At 41.5% G+C, this 18,489-nt stretch overlaps 3 protein-coding genes across 3 annotated transcripts; 2 read left to right on the forward strand and 1 right to left on the reverse strand.

Moving 5' to 3' along the window:
* The first annotated feature begins 543 nt into the window (after positions 1 to 543).
* atp5pb (ATP synthase peripheral stalk-membrane subunit b) lies at positions 544 to 5,489 on the forward strand. The gene is made up of 7 exons (XM_056422457.1): positions 544 to 648; positions 1,345 to 1,381; positions 1,475 to 1,620; positions 2,163 to 2,326; positions 2,510 to 2,635; positions 4,380 to 4,559; positions 5,241 to 5,489. Exons 1-7 carry the CDS (start codon positions 621 to 623, stop codon positions 5,316 to 5,318), a joined length of 759 nt encoding a protein of 252 aa, XP_056278432.1. The 5' UTR covers positions 544 to 620; the 3' UTR covers positions 5,319 to 5,489.
* Positions 5,490 to 5,579: 90 nt separating this feature from the next.
* eps8l3b (EPS8-like 3b) lies at positions 5,580 to 12,747 on the forward strand. Its single transcript, XM_056422459.1, has 18 exons — positions 5,580 to 5,935; positions 6,634 to 6,737; positions 6,877 to 6,986; positions 7,091 to 7,155; positions 7,236 to 7,394; positions 7,900 to 8,049; positions 8,231 to 8,316; positions 8,425 to 8,558; positions 8,741 to 8,859; positions 9,020 to 9,158; positions 9,293 to 9,369; positions 9,477 to 9,551; positions 9,634 to 9,779; positions 10,671 to 10,914; positions 11,595 to 11,711; positions 11,802 to 11,890; positions 11,999 to 12,131; positions 12,210 to 12,747. The coding sequence occupies exons 2-18, from the start codon at positions 6,700 to 6,702 to the stop codon at positions 12,249 to 12,251; spliced, it is 1,923 nt and encodes a 640-aa protein (XP_056278434.1). The 5' UTR covers positions 5,580 to 5,935; positions 6,634 to 6,699; the 3' UTR covers positions 12,252 to 12,747.
* Positions 12,748 to 13,610: 863 nt separating this feature from the next.
* LOC130199177 (glutathione S-transferase Mu 3-like) lies at positions 13,611 to 16,861 on the reverse strand. Its single transcript, XM_056422458.1, has 8 exons — positions 16,753 to 16,861; positions 15,723 to 15,798; positions 15,575 to 15,639; positions 15,403 to 15,484; positions 15,187 to 15,284; positions 14,436 to 14,531; positions 13,995 to 14,105; positions 13,611 to 13,777 (listed from the first exon to the last, which is right to left on the reverse strand). Exons 1-8 carry the CDS (start codon positions 16,786 to 16,788, stop codon positions 13,682 to 13,684), a joined length of 660 nt encoding a protein of 219 aa, XP_056278433.1. The 5' UTR covers positions 16,789 to 16,861; the 3' UTR covers positions 13,611 to 13,681.
* Between the last annotated feature and the right edge of the window lie 1,628 nt (positions 16,862 to 18,489).

The following is an 18,489-nucleotide window of genomic DNA, read 5'->3' on the forward strand; positions in this document are numbered from 1 at the left end:
ACACGGGTGGGCCCCAAGATTACACACAGACTTAGACAATTCCCCCTACATGCAGCCATGGGATAAAACACACCACATGAGAGAGAGAGAGAGAGAGAGAGAGAGAGAGAGAGAGAGAGAGAGAGAGAGAGAGTGTGTGTGTGTGTGCATATGTGTGTGTGGTTGCCTCATGGAAATAAACATTAAATTAAATGTACACACAGATTTTTCATTAAAATGAGATGAGAAGTTGTACATCTCATTACCTTCATCATTGTCTGGTGGTGTGTATGCCTGTGTAGGCCGATTTGTTTTTTGCATTAAGCTGACTGACTTTTAGTTTAGATTAAAATCACGAATATTTTCAAAATGAATCAACACAAAGCATCGGATCTAGCATCACGTATAACTTAAAATTCTCCCCATTCATGTCTCTAATAACCACGGCTTATTTGCGTACAGCGCCATCTCGCGATCGCTTGCTTTAACAACTCTAGAAATAGGAGCTTTCCTCTGCTCTCGCGATGCTTCACGAGGATATCGCGTGTTTCCGCCATCCTTGCGGCTCTGAGCAGAAGGGCACGGAGAGACCAAACAAGGGTGCCAGGCGTAGCAAGAACTTCGCTCTTCATCCTTCAAACATGCTGTCCAGGCTCGTTATTGTGTCAGGTATGTAGTGCTGTTGCTTTTATTGATTAATACACCTCACTTCGCTATGACACAAACGGACTGTCAAGCAGTAGGACCAACAGTTTGCATTGAATGTGAAGCTGAAGGGTAAAGTGAAGGCCGCACTGAGAGCCATGCTATGCCAGCTTTAGCGACGCTAACTACACGCACGATATACGAGCTGAAACTCGTTTAGTTTATTGAATGCATTTGTATCAACAGTTCTTGTTCATGCTGTTGACTGTTGAGCTTCCTGTGTCTCTAACAGACTTCTCTACCAGTTATATGACGATAGCTAACGTTAGCTAGAGCGAACAGAGCTAACGCTACCTGAGCTCGCGTCGCCTGTAGATGTCACCTCTCTGACAGCTATCGGTGGTCGGGTTTGTGCTCTTTGAGTTTGTAGTAGAAGGATTAACTACACTGGCTGCACAATGCAAATCCACCAATGTGTGTTTCTTTTGTTTAATGCTCTCCCATTCACGGGTTGATCCAATGCTATAAACGGGGATTGAAATGGTCCCCTAACTGGGTTCTGGTGACTTTTTTGTCCTTGGACAGTGAAGTTATTTACAAATTGCACTTTACTAACGCTGCAACAGGCCTGTTCTCAATCCAACCTTCATGACGACGATAACGGCTTTTGATTCCACATCTTTAACGTGGTGTTAATATCATTGTCTCCTCCGTTTGCAGCTGCTGGCCTGAAAAGCAGCGGCCCCCTCGGAGCTGGGTATGTGTCTTTTAGAAGTAGTATTTAACTATTAATATGCAACATAAATCTATCTGACATCCATAATATAAACTAAAATGTTCTCTCCCACAGTCTGGTCCGTGCGTCTCGCTCCCTGCACACATCGTCCCAGAGTCTGGCCCCAGTGCCCGCTCTGCCAGAGAAGGGAGGCAAAATCCGCCATGGCATCATCCCAGAAGAGATTTTCCAGCTCCTGTACCCCAAAACTGGGGTCACAGGTCAGAAGCCAAACTTAATTTTCAGTTATTTCAACTTACTTGAATGTTGCGACTGAGTCCCGCTATAACATTCCCTTACGTGCAGTTTTATCAAACCTAAAAATGGTCTATTTGCTCCCATTAGCTCAAACACATGAGCAGTTAAGACTTTAGTCTTCTGTTCTTAGTTTCATAATGCAGTTATTGTATGTGCGAGATATGAATAAATGAAATGCAGTCGCAAACTGTTCATCTCTGATTTAAAGGCTTGAGAGTTCGAGCATATCTCATGTTTTCAGTTACGTGGTTGGGTCGGTTCTGATATGTGTTGTTTACAAGGTAAATGCTGCTTGTCCATTTTTGGTTTTAAATCTAGGAAGCACACAAGGCTTATAGTGAAATGTAAAAAACAGGCCTGGTCTCTCATTAGACATCAGTGTTATTATTTGTGTTTTTCATTCTTTGTGCTTTCTGGAATTTTGTAAATTTTCATCAAAATCAAACTGTTGCATGAATATTATTTAATTGACAATGAAAGAAATTGTCATTTTTTTTTTTCTAAGGACCTTACATGCTGGGCACTGGTCTCCTCTTCTACATGCTTTCCAAGGAAATCTACATCGTCAACCATGAGACCGTGGCTGCTGCTTCCATCGGCGGCATCATCATCTATGCTATCAAGAAATTTGGCCCAAGTGTTGCAGCTTTTGCTGACAAACTGAACGAGGTACAGCGGCAACCAAATGGAATTGCATCTTTAATCTTTGTTTGTGGGTTAACATTAAACATCAGAGTAGTTTGTTTTCTTTTTGTTCAGAGATTACTGTTCGGAGATCATTGGTCTTCTCTTTTGTGCACAGTCATTCTAAGCACAACTTTGATCCTGCTGTGTGCGTGCGTGTTTTTGCAGGACAAAGTGGCTAAGGCTCAAGAGGTGAAGGACGTGGCCATGTCCAGTCTGACTCAGGCTGTTGAGGAGGAGAAGAAGGAACAGTGGAGAGTAGAGGGAAGAGCAATGCTTTTCGAAGCTAAGAGGGTAAGCCACATTGGCGTTTCCATTTTTATTTTCCAATATATTATTTGCTGTTCATAATGTACCGCTTCATATTTACAAAATAAGTCATATTGACTGCTTGAAGCGATCTTGGATATTTATTATCGACCTCTGCTGGCAACAAGTCAAAATTGCAACAGCATCACAAAGTGGCCAAATAAACCTGCACTGGGATGAATGGTTGGAGCTGTAATACTATGAGAAAATTGTATTACAATCTTGGAAAAATAAGAGTCTACAATTAAATATAGGACCCTAGAGTCCTCACTGCAACTCACCAGCTCGCTGTCTCATTGAGGTGCAGTGATACATTTGTTTTTCTTTATACACTACCGTTCAAAAGTTTGGGATCACTTAGAAATGACTTTATTTTTCAAAGAAAAGCACTGTTTTTTCAATAAAGATAACATTAAATTAATCAGAAATACACTCTCTACATTGTTAATGTGGTAAATGACTATTCTAGGTGGAAACGTCTGGTTTCTAATGAAATATCTCCATAGGTGTATAGAGGCCCATTTCCATCAACTATCACTCCAGTGTTCTGATGGTACATTGTGTTTGCTAATCGCCTTAGAAGACTAATATCTGATTAGAAAACCCGTGCAATTATGTTAGCACAGCTGAAAACAGTTATGCTGGTGATATAAGCTATACAACTGGCCTTCCTTTGAGCTTGAAGTTTGTAGAACAAAATTAATATTTCAAATATTAATCATTATTTCTAACCTTGTCAATGTCTTGACTATATTTTATATTCATTTGATAAATAAAAGTGTGATTTTTCATGGAAGACACGAAATTGTCTGGGTGATCCCAAACTTTTGAACGGTAGTGTATATTTTCAGTTCGTTTATAAATAAGCAGTTTATAATTTAATTATGGCTACATTTATGAGCATGTTTTGTCATCCTTGTAAATATGTTCTTCTGGACTCAATAATGGCTATTTTAAAGGGACAGTTCAACCCTAAATACCTATTTTTGCTTTTCTTTAATACAATTTGGCACTTGACATGTGGTGCTCTTCAAAGAGGCAAAAAATAAATCAAAAACAACTCGACAAACAGCAATGTTTCTTTCCAGAAATTATGACCTGCTTACTCAAGATAATCCACGGACCTTGTGGCGGGATGACGACAACACGAGCCATTACATTTTCTTAAACTTGGTCATTATTTTCTTATATTGTACTTTACTATAACTGTCTGAGAGATGAGGGCAGTCTTTATGGATTTACCTTTTTAATTAATTTTAAAACTGCAACAAAATATGCAATCTCCTCAAATTTATTACAATGATGCCCAATAAAAACTAATTTGCTCATATAAACAAAGTAATAGAAACGGACTGCAGCCTGTGCCAACCTATTGATTAAATGAGCTGACTTGGTGGAGACGGTCTGTATCGGTCTCCTGCGCTGCTCCAGTGTGTTTTGAGACTCCGTCTCTACACAAGATGAACAGCGCTCTCTATCTGAGGCGAACTCTTAATAATGAATGCTGATGAATAATGAAAGATTACTTTTCCTAGTTTCAGGCTTTTTGGGGTAATGCATAGCCTACGTTATCACTACAAATGGCTGATGCATTCAAATACTGATTTGGATGTTGGTTACCTCAGCAACAGTTGAAGCTTTGAAGCAAACATTTGAGCGACCCAAGTAGAGACCCGATATTTCCACAGTGTGGTTACAAGGACTGCGTGGGCTCCTCTGTTCCCTTCAGAGCAATGTGGCCATGCTGCTGGAGACCAACTTCAGGGAGAGGCTCCACATGGTGACCAACGAGGTGAAGAGGCGCCTGGACTACCAGGTCGCGCTTCAGTTTCTCCACTCCCGGATGGAGCAGGAGCACATGGTCAACTGGGTGGAGAAGAGCGTCATCGGCAGCATCACTCCTCAGCAGGTCAGTCCGTCTGTGTCGGATGGTCTGAAGCCCCCAGCGGGGGGGGGGGGGGGGGGGGTTCTCAGTCTGGTGTTGCTGTGTGTGTGAAAAGAGTGAATTACTGGTCCTCCGACCCCGACGTGTTCATGATCCAACATTTCGTTGTCACAGCTAAATATATCAAACCGTAAAAGTGTTTTGGAAACTTATTGATTATGAACTAGACTAACCAAGACCTTTAGGGATAACTAAGTTTGTACTGCATATTCCCAACCAAATGAACGGTTAACTCTGACGTTACCAGCAGGCTGTTCCCACCGAAGTAAACTCCAGCATTACGTCTTCTCTGCATCACTGGGTTGATGACGGCTTACCGATTTGAGCTATTGGCGAATTGATAGCATTTAAAAAAAACAAAAAAAGGAGACGTATAGTTTAATCTTTATATTGAACAGCAACATCTGATTTATATTCAAACCGTCTGAGTCGGGTACGGCCTTATCACAAATCAAGATGATCTTTTCCACTCAATGCGACATTATCAAGTATTACTTTAAAGGTCATTCACATTACATATTTGTTATATTGTTAAATGGGTTTACTACATTCACATTTATTTTCTTCGTGTGTGTTCTTACCATCTTGTTCAAGCATCAACAATGTGACACTCAAGGGTTTCATTACTGTGTGTTTGTTTTGTAGGAGAAGGAGAGCATCGCCAAGTGCATCACAGACCTGAAGGCTTTGGCCAAGGCCACTCAGGCCAAAGCTACGGCCTAAACTGTCAAATCTTCAAAGAAGACTTCTCTAATCCACAACTCACAGTCCCAAGACGAGACGTTACCTTTTCTTTACTGAATAAACTATTTGTCTCCGTCAATATGTTATGGGTGTGTACAGTATTTACACGTCAGCTGATGGTAAATTAAATAGTTCTCTTATTCAACTTCAGCTGCCTCGTTTTTTCTCTTCAAGTTATTTCAACATTTCATTTAACTGCTTTATGTGTTTTGTCAGTGATTTTATGTGTGAACATATTTACCATCACCATTTTTATTGTCATAAAAGATTACCAGCTTGATAATTGCTTAAGGATATTTTGCTCAGCACTTCAGACCTTTGATCACTTTGAGGGAGATACTGTGAAGCATTTCCTAAACCTTTGGACTCATAAGGAGCCACAGATACGCTGCCTCGCTCGAGACCTCAAATACTTAAACCTCAATCGACAAACACGGCCGAGCCTTTTGATCCGTCACTGCCGTCAGATGCACTTTGATCCTGGTGACTTGGAGCAGGAAGTCGAGACTATTCTCTCCCGAGTTTGTGAGGAACGGATTCTCGCTGCTTTGTAAAAGCCTATTTAAAAGAAGGAAAGGATGACACCTAACTGACAGGTAACCGATACGTTAGGTAGTGCTGATAAGCGATTGTAATGAAAGGAGGTAAATCCATCTTGACCGATGGTGGCAATGTCTCTTGTTTAGAAATGGAAATGTTTTTGCTCTTTTAGAAACTCATGACAGGAAAGTCGTCTTACAGCCTGCATCAACCCACGGACTGATGGTCCACATTTAAACCCTAATGTGTGATGACTTTCATCTGAATGTTGAATTGGAGTTTCCAGAATTTGAACCATTATTCTGTGACGAGGTGAAAGGCACGGATTCATAATTACTGAATCTTTGCTCATTTAATTAATTTAGCTGGACATGTCCTTTGAGCCCGACTGCTTCGGTTTAACTTAAAGTTTATTTTCAAAGCTCTGCAACTTGCTGAATAGCAGATAGTAGCAATCACAAGATGATGGGAAACAGTAATATGAAGTGTCATCTAAATGTTTTCTACTTGCTGGCACCCTGAGTTAATGAATACAGGGTGACAGTGCTGAACTGAGGAAATGTATTTTATGTTTTTGAAGTCAACATTAAATTTGTAAAAAGAATGGGTATTTTTGTCGTTCAAATGTGATCTAGTTTTGCTTTATGCTGTCAAATTCTGTAAATATATTCACAAACAAATCCTGTGTACATTATGTGAGTGGGTCTATGCAACCATCTCTCCCGGTTTCACATGAAACATCTCAATGGTACAGGCTCGAGTGGATCCAAAGGATTCTTGGAAATTGGAAGGTTTCTAAAAAGAAAGACGTAGTTTAAAAATGTTTGGAAACACTGGACCTTTCTCGTATTCCCCGAGGTTAGTACATTTATTTTTCGCTTTTGGAGTCTTGGAGCATTATCTATATTCCTTATGGCACTTTAAATATGTGCTCACACCCTTTCGTGATAAAACACCGCTGTGTTGTGGTAACCATGCGGGTTTCATTCCACCTCAGGGGTTTCTCCCCGGAGGACCTCCCTCAGAGGAGCGCGTTCAAACAAGATGACTTCAAGGTTGCTCCACTGCAGAGAAACATATCCAGACCCAGTGGGAAATCCATCTACAGTATGCTCCGACATGAACAACCATCTCATCTAGTAACATTCCATTTTTTGATGATGACAAATCGTGTCAAACATCTTTTTTTCAAACCATTTCCTCTCCATCAGTGCAGAGAAAGGAGTACTCCGAGGCACTGAACAAACATCCCGACAACTTTCACGTCAGAGTGGAGGTAAATGAGTGTGAAGTGTGCACCAGCGTGGAGACATCGAGCAACACGTAACCGTCTTCATCCGTGACTCCTCTCCACAGCACCTGTTCACCTGTGAGCTGGACGGCCAGGAGGTGAAGACGGTGGACGACTGCTTGGCCAAGCTCAAGAGGCTGGATGCCAAAGGTCGTCTGTGGCCTCAGCAGATGATCATGGAGGTGCAGAGGGGATATCTACTGCTCAGTGACATCGAGACCAAGGTTAGTGGCTCCAAGTACGGTACGTGGACATCACAACATTCATTCTGAATCCAAGTGTTCTGCTGTTTATATTGAACATGTGATGCTTAGTTAAGTTAAGGAGGAACCGTTTTAAAGGCGGAAGTATAAGGTCTGATGAGTTCAGGGCTGCTGCCGTCACAAGAAGGTAACACAAGTTTGGATTTTTAATTCATTTTTAAAAAAAGTCTTTTTATTGAGTAAGAACTAAATCTACAAGCATTTGTTTTTTGGGGAATGGACAAAATGCCAATATGTTAAATAAAAAATACAACATATACTTTGTTGCAGATGGAAGCATAAAGTCTGAGACTTATATCCATCGTCGTCCCGGGTCAGGAAAGAAAAAAGATGTTCATGTTTAAAAACAAAGAACTCGAAGACCGAGTCGTGACAGTTCTTTCAGAATCACAACTGTGTACGAATACTTTAATAATTGATGTGTTGGATGTGTTTCTGTCGTCGTAACATTCGTCTGATTCTGAAGTCAGCGCTGGACTCGATGCCTTTGAGCTGCATCTTGCAAACCAAAGCGGTGCTGGACAGCTGCGCCTACAACTCCGTGCTGACCGTAACTGTGCAAGAACGCAACAAACGCATCCCGCAGGTCTTCATGTTCCAGTGTGAGGAGACTGGGGTGAGTCACATGTCACCCTCAGCTCGACCTCCTGAAAGAGAGAAGAAAGGATGTGTTAGTCCTGTTGTCGTGTGCAATCTCTGAACTCATGTCCGTTATCTGAAACCAGTTTCACTTTTTCACAACAATGTTTTTTATTGGTGTCGCGAAGGTTCGATTTAAAGCGTGTGTGTTTCACCAGGCGGTGCTCGTGAAGAGCGATCTGGATAAGGTAGTCCGAAAAGGAGGTGATGCTGCGGAGCCACGCAGAGACCAGTCTGACATCAGGTACAATACCACATCACAGGAACTCCGTCTCAAGGGAGATGAAATGACATTCATGAGAAGGACATTATTATGACTGTAAAGCTTTATCAGCTGTCTGTCGTTGATCAGGACTGATCTCGAGAATATCATCGGGCAACATGGTCCAGGAAATTTCCGGCAACCTGGGCCTCGTCCTGTGCAGCAAGCCAGGACCCCACCACCACCGGACCACCCGGCCCCTCAGTGGAGGAGCAGACAGACAGGTACCACTTGCACTGAAAGCATATTAAAGAAAATAGCTTTCTATATAATAGAGAAATGCTTTAATTTAAGGTCCATGGATGTGTTCCGTGCAAATAAGAGTGACTCCACATGAAAGTATCCAGTATGTTTTATACTGTGTTTTGATGTTCCTCTTTAAACAATACATTTTGTTGCCTTGTAGAAAATATGCCGCCTCCACATGTTGACGCCCGACAAGAAGCAACGATGTACCAAGCTGATCTTCATGAATTACACATTAGCTCTGAGGTCGCCGTGCAAACGGACACCGAGAGGAACACGGTCAGTACATTAGTCATGAATTATAGGTCGTGGATTATTATTGAGAAATGATCATAGGTGGATCAACATTTCTCTCGTCTCAAGGAAAACATGACATCTTTTTCGAAAGCTACTACGTGCATCTGAATGATTTGTGTGATGCGTCTGCTCCTTTTCACAGGACATTTTAAACCACGTGATAAATGATTTGGAGATCTTCATAGACAAAGTGTGTGCTGCAGCAAATGCATCCGCTCTACCGCAAGAAGCCAAGAAGAAAAATAACGCATTTAAAATGAAGAAAAAAACAAAGAACAATGGTAATATCCTTTTTTTTTTTCCTGTTTCTCTTTCCAAAACATCTTCTGGAAGTAATCACTGGAGACGTGACCTCCTGTAGGTGCAAACACCACCGATGTTTGTGTCTCATACAGTTGTTTTCCTTCTCTTGAAGCACCCACTTTCAGTCTGCCACTCTGGGACGAATATGTCTCCTATCTTCAGAAAGTCAAGTATGGCTTCAATCTTCTGGTATATATCTCCAAAGATTATAATTTGACCAGTGGTTTTGGAAATATTGTGTGTGAATGCTCTCGTGTGTTGACCGGAGTGTGATTAGAAAACTCTTTGTATTCCAGGGCCAGCTGGAGGGGACACTCAGCAGCCCGACGGCTCCTGACTATGTCCACATCTTCTTCACTAGTTTAGACGCGGTGAGCTTTTCTCAACGTATTTTTCACTGGACCAGTCTCCTGTTAAGAAACACCAGTCGATACTTCCTTCATCTTTCCACAGATACTGCCTCGGTATCCTGCAGACCTTCCTCCCACTGTTCTCTCACCGCTGCTGACGGAGGCGGCCCTGCAGCTGCTGAGTCAGGTGGTAGACCCGGAGGAAGACCTCCTGTGGAGGTCTCTGGGAGACAGCTGGAACTTACCCAGGTAGAGAGGCCTCTATAGCCCTCACACACTTGCACAAGTCTTTCTTTATTAAGCTTGCTACCTTAAACATATATTGCCCTCTGATTGTATGGGTCACTCACCTGACCCGACACACCCAAACCTGGGCCGAGTGTGTGTGTGTATCTGTAGTTCTGTAAATATAGGTCAGAGTTAATGCTTCAGTCATGTGCTGTAGAACACGTGATAGAGAGGAGTGAATTGAAACTACTGCTAATTTCAGTTTTAGGTTTCGTCAAAGGAAATACAGTCAGGGGACATATGTGTTTTATTTACTGATGCTTTAGTCTGGCTGGTGTTTAACTTCCCTCCAGCATGACACTTACTCTCATTCTTTTGATATCGCTCGTTTGTCAGAACTGTTTGACCGCATCAACTGCATTAGCATTTATAGCTGCATTTTAGAGAGGATACACAAATAAATGTAATTCTTTCAACTTTATGCTATTCCTGATCTGTGTTCCTGTTTCTCGTCTGTGTGCTAAGCTTAGCATGTGCTGGCACCAGCTACATGTTTACCACGCAGACATGAGTGGGATCAATCTCTTCTTGGCGAGAATGCAAATATGCATGTTTCCCAAAATGTCAAAATTCTTAGAGTTTTATCCTATAAACTCGTCATGAAGGGTGCACCAGTAAACAAGTGGTGCCAACACATTTAGTCATCAAACTCCTTAAATGGACTTCTTACTGGTGTTTCTGTTTGTTGCTCATTCTTGAATGATCTCAGCAATCATTCACAGATGTCTGAAAAAGCTCATTAAAAGCAATGTTGCTCGAAGTCAAGTTACGAAGTCACTCCAGCTTTAGATTCGTCCTTCTTTTTTATAACTTGACTGACCGTTTCCTCCCCTCTTATCGATCACCTCGTAGATCTAGATGGCCGGATGACGACGTCCCATTCTACATCCCACAGTTCTATGATGGCTGGCAGCCGCCTGCCCCCACTAGCATGCCCTCCTCACTCCCTTATGAGAACAGTCCAATGAGCCCGAGCGACAGCCAGCGCTTTCCACCCGGCGGCCCCCGAGAGCCGCCCCTGTACATGCGGGTCATCTACGACTTCACGGCCAGGAACAACCAAGAGTTGAGCATGATGAAAGGTGATGTTGTTCAGGTAAGATGAGTGCTATGGTACAATAATTATCTTCACTAGACAAGTACAAGTAGATTATAAATATAAATGCTCGTCTTGTCCAACACAATGCAAAGATTGCTTGTAGTTTTAATACAAGTGAAAGTGTTTGTTATATCAACCATGTTTGATGCAGTTTAATTGATCTGCCACCATCAGGACAATTGTTTTATAGGATCATCTTGTGTTTGTGTTGTTGGTTTCCAGTGAGAACCGTGTCTTAGTTACATTCCACCACTGCCCACCCAAGAAGTGGATGAACTTAACACTCAGCACTTTATTTTCCTGGACATTTTAACCTGCTTGAAATTCACCTTGGTCACTGCCTTGTGTATATATGTTTTGTTTCCTCTGTATATTTAGTATTTTAGTATTAGTATTTAGTATTGTTACTGTGTTTTGTGTTTTATTTGTATCTTTTATTTTTAAGAATGCTCTAATGGGCACCCGCTGCTGTGATCCTGAAATGTCCCCACTGTGGGACTAATAAAGGATTATCTTATTTTACCTAAAAAACTTCACATATTGTACTTCTACACTACATTACTCTGGATACAGCCTTGTTGTCAGTCACATTTTCATCAAGCTGTTTGTATATTCACAACAGCCACAGTATCAACATGTCGGTGCTTGAGATGTGTGGTTCTTTGGGCTTTTTACAGGTGGTTCAGAAATCAAAACAATGGTGGCTTGTTAGCAACGCCCGCGACGAGGAAGGCCACGTTCCTCAGAATGTTCTGGAGCCGATGAAGAGCGAGGGGCCCATGGAAGAGCTACTGGTGAGCTCAGTGACACGTATCGCAGCTGAGGAACCAATATCTTTTTTCCATGTGACTTCATTCCTTCCCTTTATTCTCTCTGCCCAACAGCGAGACAATCGCGGCCCTGTGACTCTGAACATGACCTCCACACCCTCAGAGGTCAAAGCTTGGCTGCAGTACAAAGGATTCAACAAAATGTGAGAGAAATCATGCACAAGACCGGCTGGGAGCGTTATCACGTTTGTACTGTAAATATAACGTGTAAGGCAGCTGAAGCCAGATATTCTGTGTCTTTTCATCCGCAGCACGGCGACCAGCCTCGGGGTGCTGACCGGGAAACTTCTCCTCGGGATGACCAAGGATGAGATTAGGATGGTGTGTCCCGAGGAAGGAGGCAAGGTCTTCTTCCAGTTGCAGGCCATTAAATCAGCCATTGCGGTAAGTCGTGTGTCACGTGATACACAGTCTGACATCCAGCTGCAGCACATCTGTAATGTGTGATCCTGTTTCCTACAGCTCGCCAGTGAACGCTCAAGCCTGAACCACGGCCGCTACTAATGACCCACAGCGCTTCAGTTTGTTTTCATCCTCAGATTAACAACTGGATTTATTGTGTCTAATTTATCTTTTAGTCTTAAATTCTTGGTGTTTATCATTTGTTATTTAAGGGAAAGCGCTTTTACTGAATGAAACTCATATAATTTATTACAAGCAGCAATACTTGTGAGTTAATCAAATTTATTATTACTGCATTTTACTTATCGTGTACTTCTCGTTATTTTAAGCAACATTTAGCAGTTTTCCTAACCGAGTAAACCAAAATACCCATGTAGACATGTTCTCAATTCAACACCATTGTTCTATAACAGCTGCATTAAACAGTTACATACTATATACATAGTCCATTCAGTTCTACTGCATTTAAGAGTAACTTAGGTATTTTTCCAACTTGGACTATTTTTGCATGTTTTTGTGTGTGACCAAGCGGACAATTTGTCTAAATTTGTACCAGTATTGAGGGATAAGTCAATAAAAGTGTTCGTTTTGGCCCCCATCGGACTCATTGTCATTTTAAATGTTCAACAAAAGCATGTTCCCTTGCTTGTTAGTATCCAAGTCCCACTCAAGAATAATTCTCGTCCTACAATTTGAATATGGAGCCACAACAGACTCCACTCTTTACAGCATTGTTCCTCTGTGGGCCTCATCGGGTCAAAGTATCCTCAAGAACTCTCCAGAACTTTGAGCCTTCTGGCAGCTGGTTCACGCGCCGCTGCTCGTTCAATTTGTTGGAGCTCTTCGTGATATAAATACGTATACTCTATGAACATATTTTCAGCCATCCATTTCAAATATATGGTGAAAAATAATATTCAACCATAATTTTGAACATTTAAGAAAAACACCACGCCAAGCTTTCTTTACTCCAACAACTCGGCCCGGCTGCCACTCACCTCGTGTTGCCTGGTAACCCGTCACCTTATGAGATTTCAGAACACGACTTCTTGAGACTCATGTCACATACGACTATCAGAAGCTACTTTCAGTGGACGCTAGCTTGCTCCAACAGGATTAAAGTTCTACAGTACTCGATCAATTCTAAAAATGGTTGCCAATAGGTCAGTACACCAAGAGACGTGAGTCCAAGTTGAAAATGACATCTTTAAATTGATGCTTTAACCCAAATTGAAAGTCACTAAATTGGCTTAAATGCTTCAAAAGAATCAAAATGTGACTCGTATATGAAGCGCTTTAACTCAAATCTAAGTTTATAATTATCTAAATAAAGACAAAGTTAGTTTGTTACACATTTGATTCAACTAAAAAGGGCCAAAGGCTGTACATGTTTGGGAAAGTGTGAAATGTGATTAAAGGACTTGAAACCTACACGACCAGCCAATAAAAAAAAGACAGAACAACAATCTTCTCTCTTTATTTTTTCATTACAGTTAGTTGCATTTGTGAAAATTGTCATTTCTCATTGTCTTCTACTCTCTCTCGTTTCCCCAATTGGCCATCTTGTTGTTGATGGGAGTCTTCTTGAATCGGTCTGACTTCAGGTACGCAGCAATCTTCTCAAGAGCCTACGATGACATAACATGCCGAGGCGTTAAATAAAACATTACTTTGCAAGGCCACTGCCATGTAAACAACATTTACCTACAGACATCAGAGACTATCACAGCAACACAGAAGGACTGAAAGCTGCTAGAGGGCATATGTTCTGACTGTCGGATACAAACAGCACATCGAACACATCGATACCAACAGAGTTGCAAACAAACATTCGACTGTTCTCACCTCAAAATGGTCTAAAAAATCTTTGAGGTTCTTGAAGTCATCCAGGCACGTGGCATGAAACATCCTTTGGTGATCCAACAGCTCGTACATGATGAAGTCCACAAAAGTGATCTGTTAAATTAGAATAAATAATTTCAAAAAAGACTTTATAGCACAGATATGTTTTATCTAAACAAATAGTCAAATGACGCAAGTGCGTCTCGAATAAATTAATATAAGCTCCCTGACCAGCAGCAATTGACAGTTGATAAGCTGCTGTTGATAAGCAGCTCAAGACTCAATTATATTTATCAAAACAACCAGGCCATATGTCAAATGCATGTAATTAATGTGATTGCGTCATTTTTTGCTTGTAATTGGAGTAATGCAGCTTTGAAAATGGCTGTGCCACAACCCAACATATGCAGCACATGTTTAATGGCTGTTTAATGAGTTACATACCTTTTCACCCGCAAACCACTTCCTGTCCCCCAAGTAATTGGAGAACTGCTTCAGGATGCCTGGCAGCTTCTGGAGGTACCCCGGCTTCAGGTTGTCCTGATGTCAGAGAGGTGATGTTGGCATTCGTGGAGACTTGGAGGTGTGAAGTGACACATTTAGGCCATGTCCACACTACTATGTTTCCATTTAAAAAACACATCTTTTGATACATTTTGATACCCCGGGTGTCCACACTACGGCAGAGTTTTAGGGCACCGAAAACGGAGGAGTTTAAAAACTCTGGGCTGGACGGGTGTAAACAGAGAAGTTGGGAAACAATGATTCAGACACCTGATATCTGGACCTTGAGTCTGAAATAAAAGTGTCGAAATACGACGCCGACACCCTACTTGATTATGTCTTAGCAGTCACGACGTGTCCTTCCCCGTTTGGCTATGGGGCGTGACCAAACAGCCAGGTCTACCAGGACAGTTTAACCTCGTCGTCAGTCCAAGCAAAGAAATCTCTGGTCCCTCTTTTTGCCACCGACGTTTTTCCATTGCTGCATTTAAAACAAAAAAACTAAAGCAATTGCAGCGTGTTGAAAATGTACTTCCAGTTTACACCTTCACTCAGAGTACGTTATACAGTTTCAAAGGTTGCCGTGTGCACCGAGTTCATTTAAAAAACGATGCTGAAATGCACCGTTTTAAAACAAAAACGTATTAGTGTGGCTGTAGCCTCAGTGTTAAGCTCTTTATGTCGTACTCACATAGTCACCGTAGCACATCATCGCAAAGCCGATTCTGAAGTCCATCGCCTGGTTCTCCAAGAAGTCCACACGGACTTTCTCATCCTCGGTCTCTCCACCTGGGATCACATCAGATTCAGTGAGGAACAAAGACTGAGACACACCTGACAAGTGTGGTTCCTTCTTTTTAAAAAGGAATCCTGAAATAAATACATATTATATTTTCACAATACTTACACAAATTGTGCTTACGAGCAATGTATCTCATGATGGCATTGCTCTGCACGATCTTCCTGTCTCCATCCTCCAAGTAAGGCAGCTATGGTGAGACGTTGAAACCATTATTAGTTTGGGTTTTTATTTGCCAGCTTTATACTTCAATTAATCCTTAAAAGTGAACCTCACTTACGTTGGGAAAGTCAATTCCAAGTTTACTTTTTTCATCCAACCAGCAGCTCTTGTCAAAGTCGGGAGCTGTGAGGGAGAGACATGTGGGTTAGATGATTAAGTAGATGTTTGGACACTTTGATTAACTGAAAGCTGAATTGGTAAGTTACCTTCGCCACAGACGTACAACTTGTTCTCATACTTGGAGCCAGTGTACTCCAGCAGCAGACGGGCAGGCTGGGCGAGCTGAGATTCACACATGGATGAGAGCACACCTCTCAATTGATTAATCAATTAACGATGTTAATCGCTTTTGGACTAATGAGTGGTTCATCCGGTAAAAGTACAAAACATTTGTTGCATAGTCTCAAATATCAAGTTTTGCTTTGTTGTGCGATACAATTTAAAATCATTGAGGTTTTAAGTCTGGACAAATCTAAAACATAATGTATGCATCTTATCAAAGCAAACTATTTCTATGCAACACCAAGTGCTAAAGATAGTTAAAACTATAATGGACACTCGGAAGAGCGCATACCTTCGCATATCACAAGATTGGGCATTGAATTATGAACATGTTGGCATTAGTTGCATGCCAATTAGATACACATTTACCGTGCTATGGTAAAAAGAAGATTTTGACCTTTTCATGACCTTGACCTTTGACCCGATTGATCCCAAAATATAATCAAATGGTCCCCGGATAATAACCAATCATCCCACCGAATTACATGCGATTCGGTTTAAAACTTTTTGTTATGCGAGGAACACAAATAAATACATGGCGATCAAAACATAACCTTCCGCATTTTCAATGCGAAGGTAGTAACTTCCATTTCAATAGATATAGACATAGTCGGATGTTAGCCGTTAGAGATAACTAGCGTTACATTGTTGCACCACTTGCATCCAAGGCCATGAGGCATGAGCACGTGCACTGGTCACTTTACAAAACATTTCCCAGATGTTACCAACTTACATAACATTTAACCTGAGCGAGGCTCTGTCGATACTTCTTATGCTTACAAAGCTCTATGGAGTTATGGAGTCGGACGTCAACGTTAGGAGCAAGAGAGGAACAGTTTGAAATGCAGTGACGCGGTGCGTGTTTCTTAAATCTCTGTTTGTTGGCTCTTCAGCGGGAGCCGTTAAAATCAAACAAGAACCACGTTATGAATAAAAGAAGACGGCTGCACTCACCCCACGAATATCCCAGTAAGCCAGTTTCATTGTCATTTTGAATTACTTTTTTGGGATGATGGCGACTCTCGCAGCTGTTTTAACCCGCTGGACTGAGAGGTGGGCTGGTTTCTTTCTGCAGGAGGTGGGCGGGGTCTGAGAGCAGGTCGGGTCACGTGACGAGGGCGTGAAATCTCAGACCTGCTCGAACCCCATTGGCTGTTGGTCTGCTGACAGGTTTAAATTGTTCTTGTGAATGCTTCTCAGTCTGTGGACAATGAGGCAGTTACTGATCGGTTCTGTTGTCTGCACAGTCCCGGTTCATTTCAGGGTGTGTGAATATGAATACGCTCAACAGGCTCTTACCGGTATATCCAGCTCACGTGACAATGCAACCGATGATTGACGCTAGGTAGCAGACAAAAGTCAAATTATAGCCAAACAGACACAAGTCCAGACAGAAGCCACAAGTAAAGCTGTATCTCCTGCAAGAATGTATACAGGGAATACTTTACAAAGCTTGTGCGATTCTCTGATATATACACATGTACATACATGCATACATGTATGTGTATATTTATATCGATGTATGTGCGTGTATTTATGTATGTAAGCAGGTACAGAGACCGGGTACAGATCGCAGTGTGGCTCTCCTCCATAGCCAGGTGCACACACATAAGTCACATCACCAAGTTTTTAATGATGTCAGTATATTGGGCGTATTTCCAATAATTTTATGTGAAGTTAAATCCGATATTTAAAATAGATAAAGAGTCTCTGAATTACAATAATACACCGACATAAGTATATATGTACATACATATATTCATATATATGTATATATTAGGGCTGTCAATCGATTTTAAAAAATTAACTAATTAATCGCACATTTTGAAATTGCGATTAATTAATCGCGATTAATCGCGATTAATCGCAATTAAAAGTTCAAAGTTAAAAGTTCATTCTTTTTAAAGACAAAACTTCACACAGAGCTGTGTTTTCAAAGAGGCTCCTACATATACAGTGCCAGCGAGGTATTTAATATCGTGGATGATAAATAGTTTCTTCAGTGAAACATCAGATTAGTTAAAAAAAAGAAGTATATTGAGACCCCATTGGTCCTGTCATCTTTAACATTGAACACAGCAGAACCAGTGGCCTTGGTAACTGACTGACATTCACATATGTCACGTTAACCCTCTGGAGGCTGGGGGCATTTTATACATTTGACAAAATAAATTAAATTCACCGTTTAAAGTCTTTTGCATGTGACACACCCCCACGTGTTATACATCAAACATTCCAGAACAATCTCAGCTCTGAAATGAGCCTCATTGTCCTCGCGCCGTGTCCTCTGGTTCTCTGAATGAGCCTAACCTGTGAGGTGGGAGGTTCTTTGTGATTTACTGAGTGTTCATTGGTTTTTTTTCCCCCGAAATGTTGACAGACAAACGGATTGACCAATCACGTTGAAGGTTTCGTGTGTCGCGTTCTTTCCGCGCCGCGTCACCCGACACGTCGCCCTCCGTTCCTCTGTGTATCAGAGGGGGAGACGGGAGGAAGGAGGAGCAGGAGGAAACCCGACTGATTCATCCACGAGTTTAAACTGATTTATGCTCCTTATTTTCGCGGAGAAATGATTGTTTTAAAAACGGAAACAGTGTCAAACCGTACTGCCGCGGTAAAAAAATAATTTAAAAAAATAAAAATAAACTTGCGTTAATTGCGTTAAAATATTTTAGTGCGTTAACGCGGCCA

Source organism: Pseudoliparis swirei, chromosome 9, assembly GCF_029220125.1.
Source record: "Pseudoliparis swirei isolate HS2019 ecotype Mariana Trench chromosome 9, NWPU_hadal_v1, whole genome shotgun sequence".
NCBI lineage: Eukaryota > Metazoa > Chordata > Actinopteri > Perciformes > Liparidae > Pseudoliparis > Pseudoliparis swirei.

Bases quoted from the DNA above. Each gene is read 5' to 3' on its own strand.
- atp5pb (XM_056422457.1), top strand. From the start codon at position 621: ATGCTGTCCAGGCTCGTTATTGTGTCAG. The intron at 649-1,344 runs GTATGTAGTGCT...CTCCGTTTGCAG, and splicing joins CAGGCTCGTTATTGTGTCAG to CTGCTGGCCTGAAAAGCAGC. The intron at 1,621-2,162 runs GTCAGAAGCCAA...TTTTTTTCTAAG, and splicing joins CCCCAAAACTGGGGTCACAG to GACCTTACATGCTGGGCACT.
- eps8l3b (XM_056422459.1), top strand. From the start codon at position 6,700: ATGTTTGGAAACACTGGACCTTTCTCGTATTCCCCGAG. The intron at 10,915-11,594 runs GTAAGATGAGTG...GGCTTTTTACAG, and splicing joins TGAAAGGTGATGTTGTTCAG to GTGGTTCAGAAATCAAAACA. The intron at 12,132-12,209 runs GTAAGTCGTGTG...TGTTTCCTACAG, and splicing joins CCATTAAATCAGCCATTGCG to CTCGCCAGTGAACGCTCAAG.
- LOC130199177 (XM_056422458.1), bottom strand. From the start codon at position 16,788: ATGACAATGAAACTGGCTTACTGGGATATTCGTGGG. The intron at 15,799-16,752 runs GTGAGTGCAGCC...TGTGAATCTCAG, and splicing joins CTTACTGGGATATTCGTGGG to CTCGCCCAGCCTGCCCGTCT. The intron at 14,532-15,186 runs GTGAGTACGACA...CTCTGACATCAG, and splicing joins TGATGTGCTACGGTGACTAT to GACAACCTGAAGCCGGGGTA.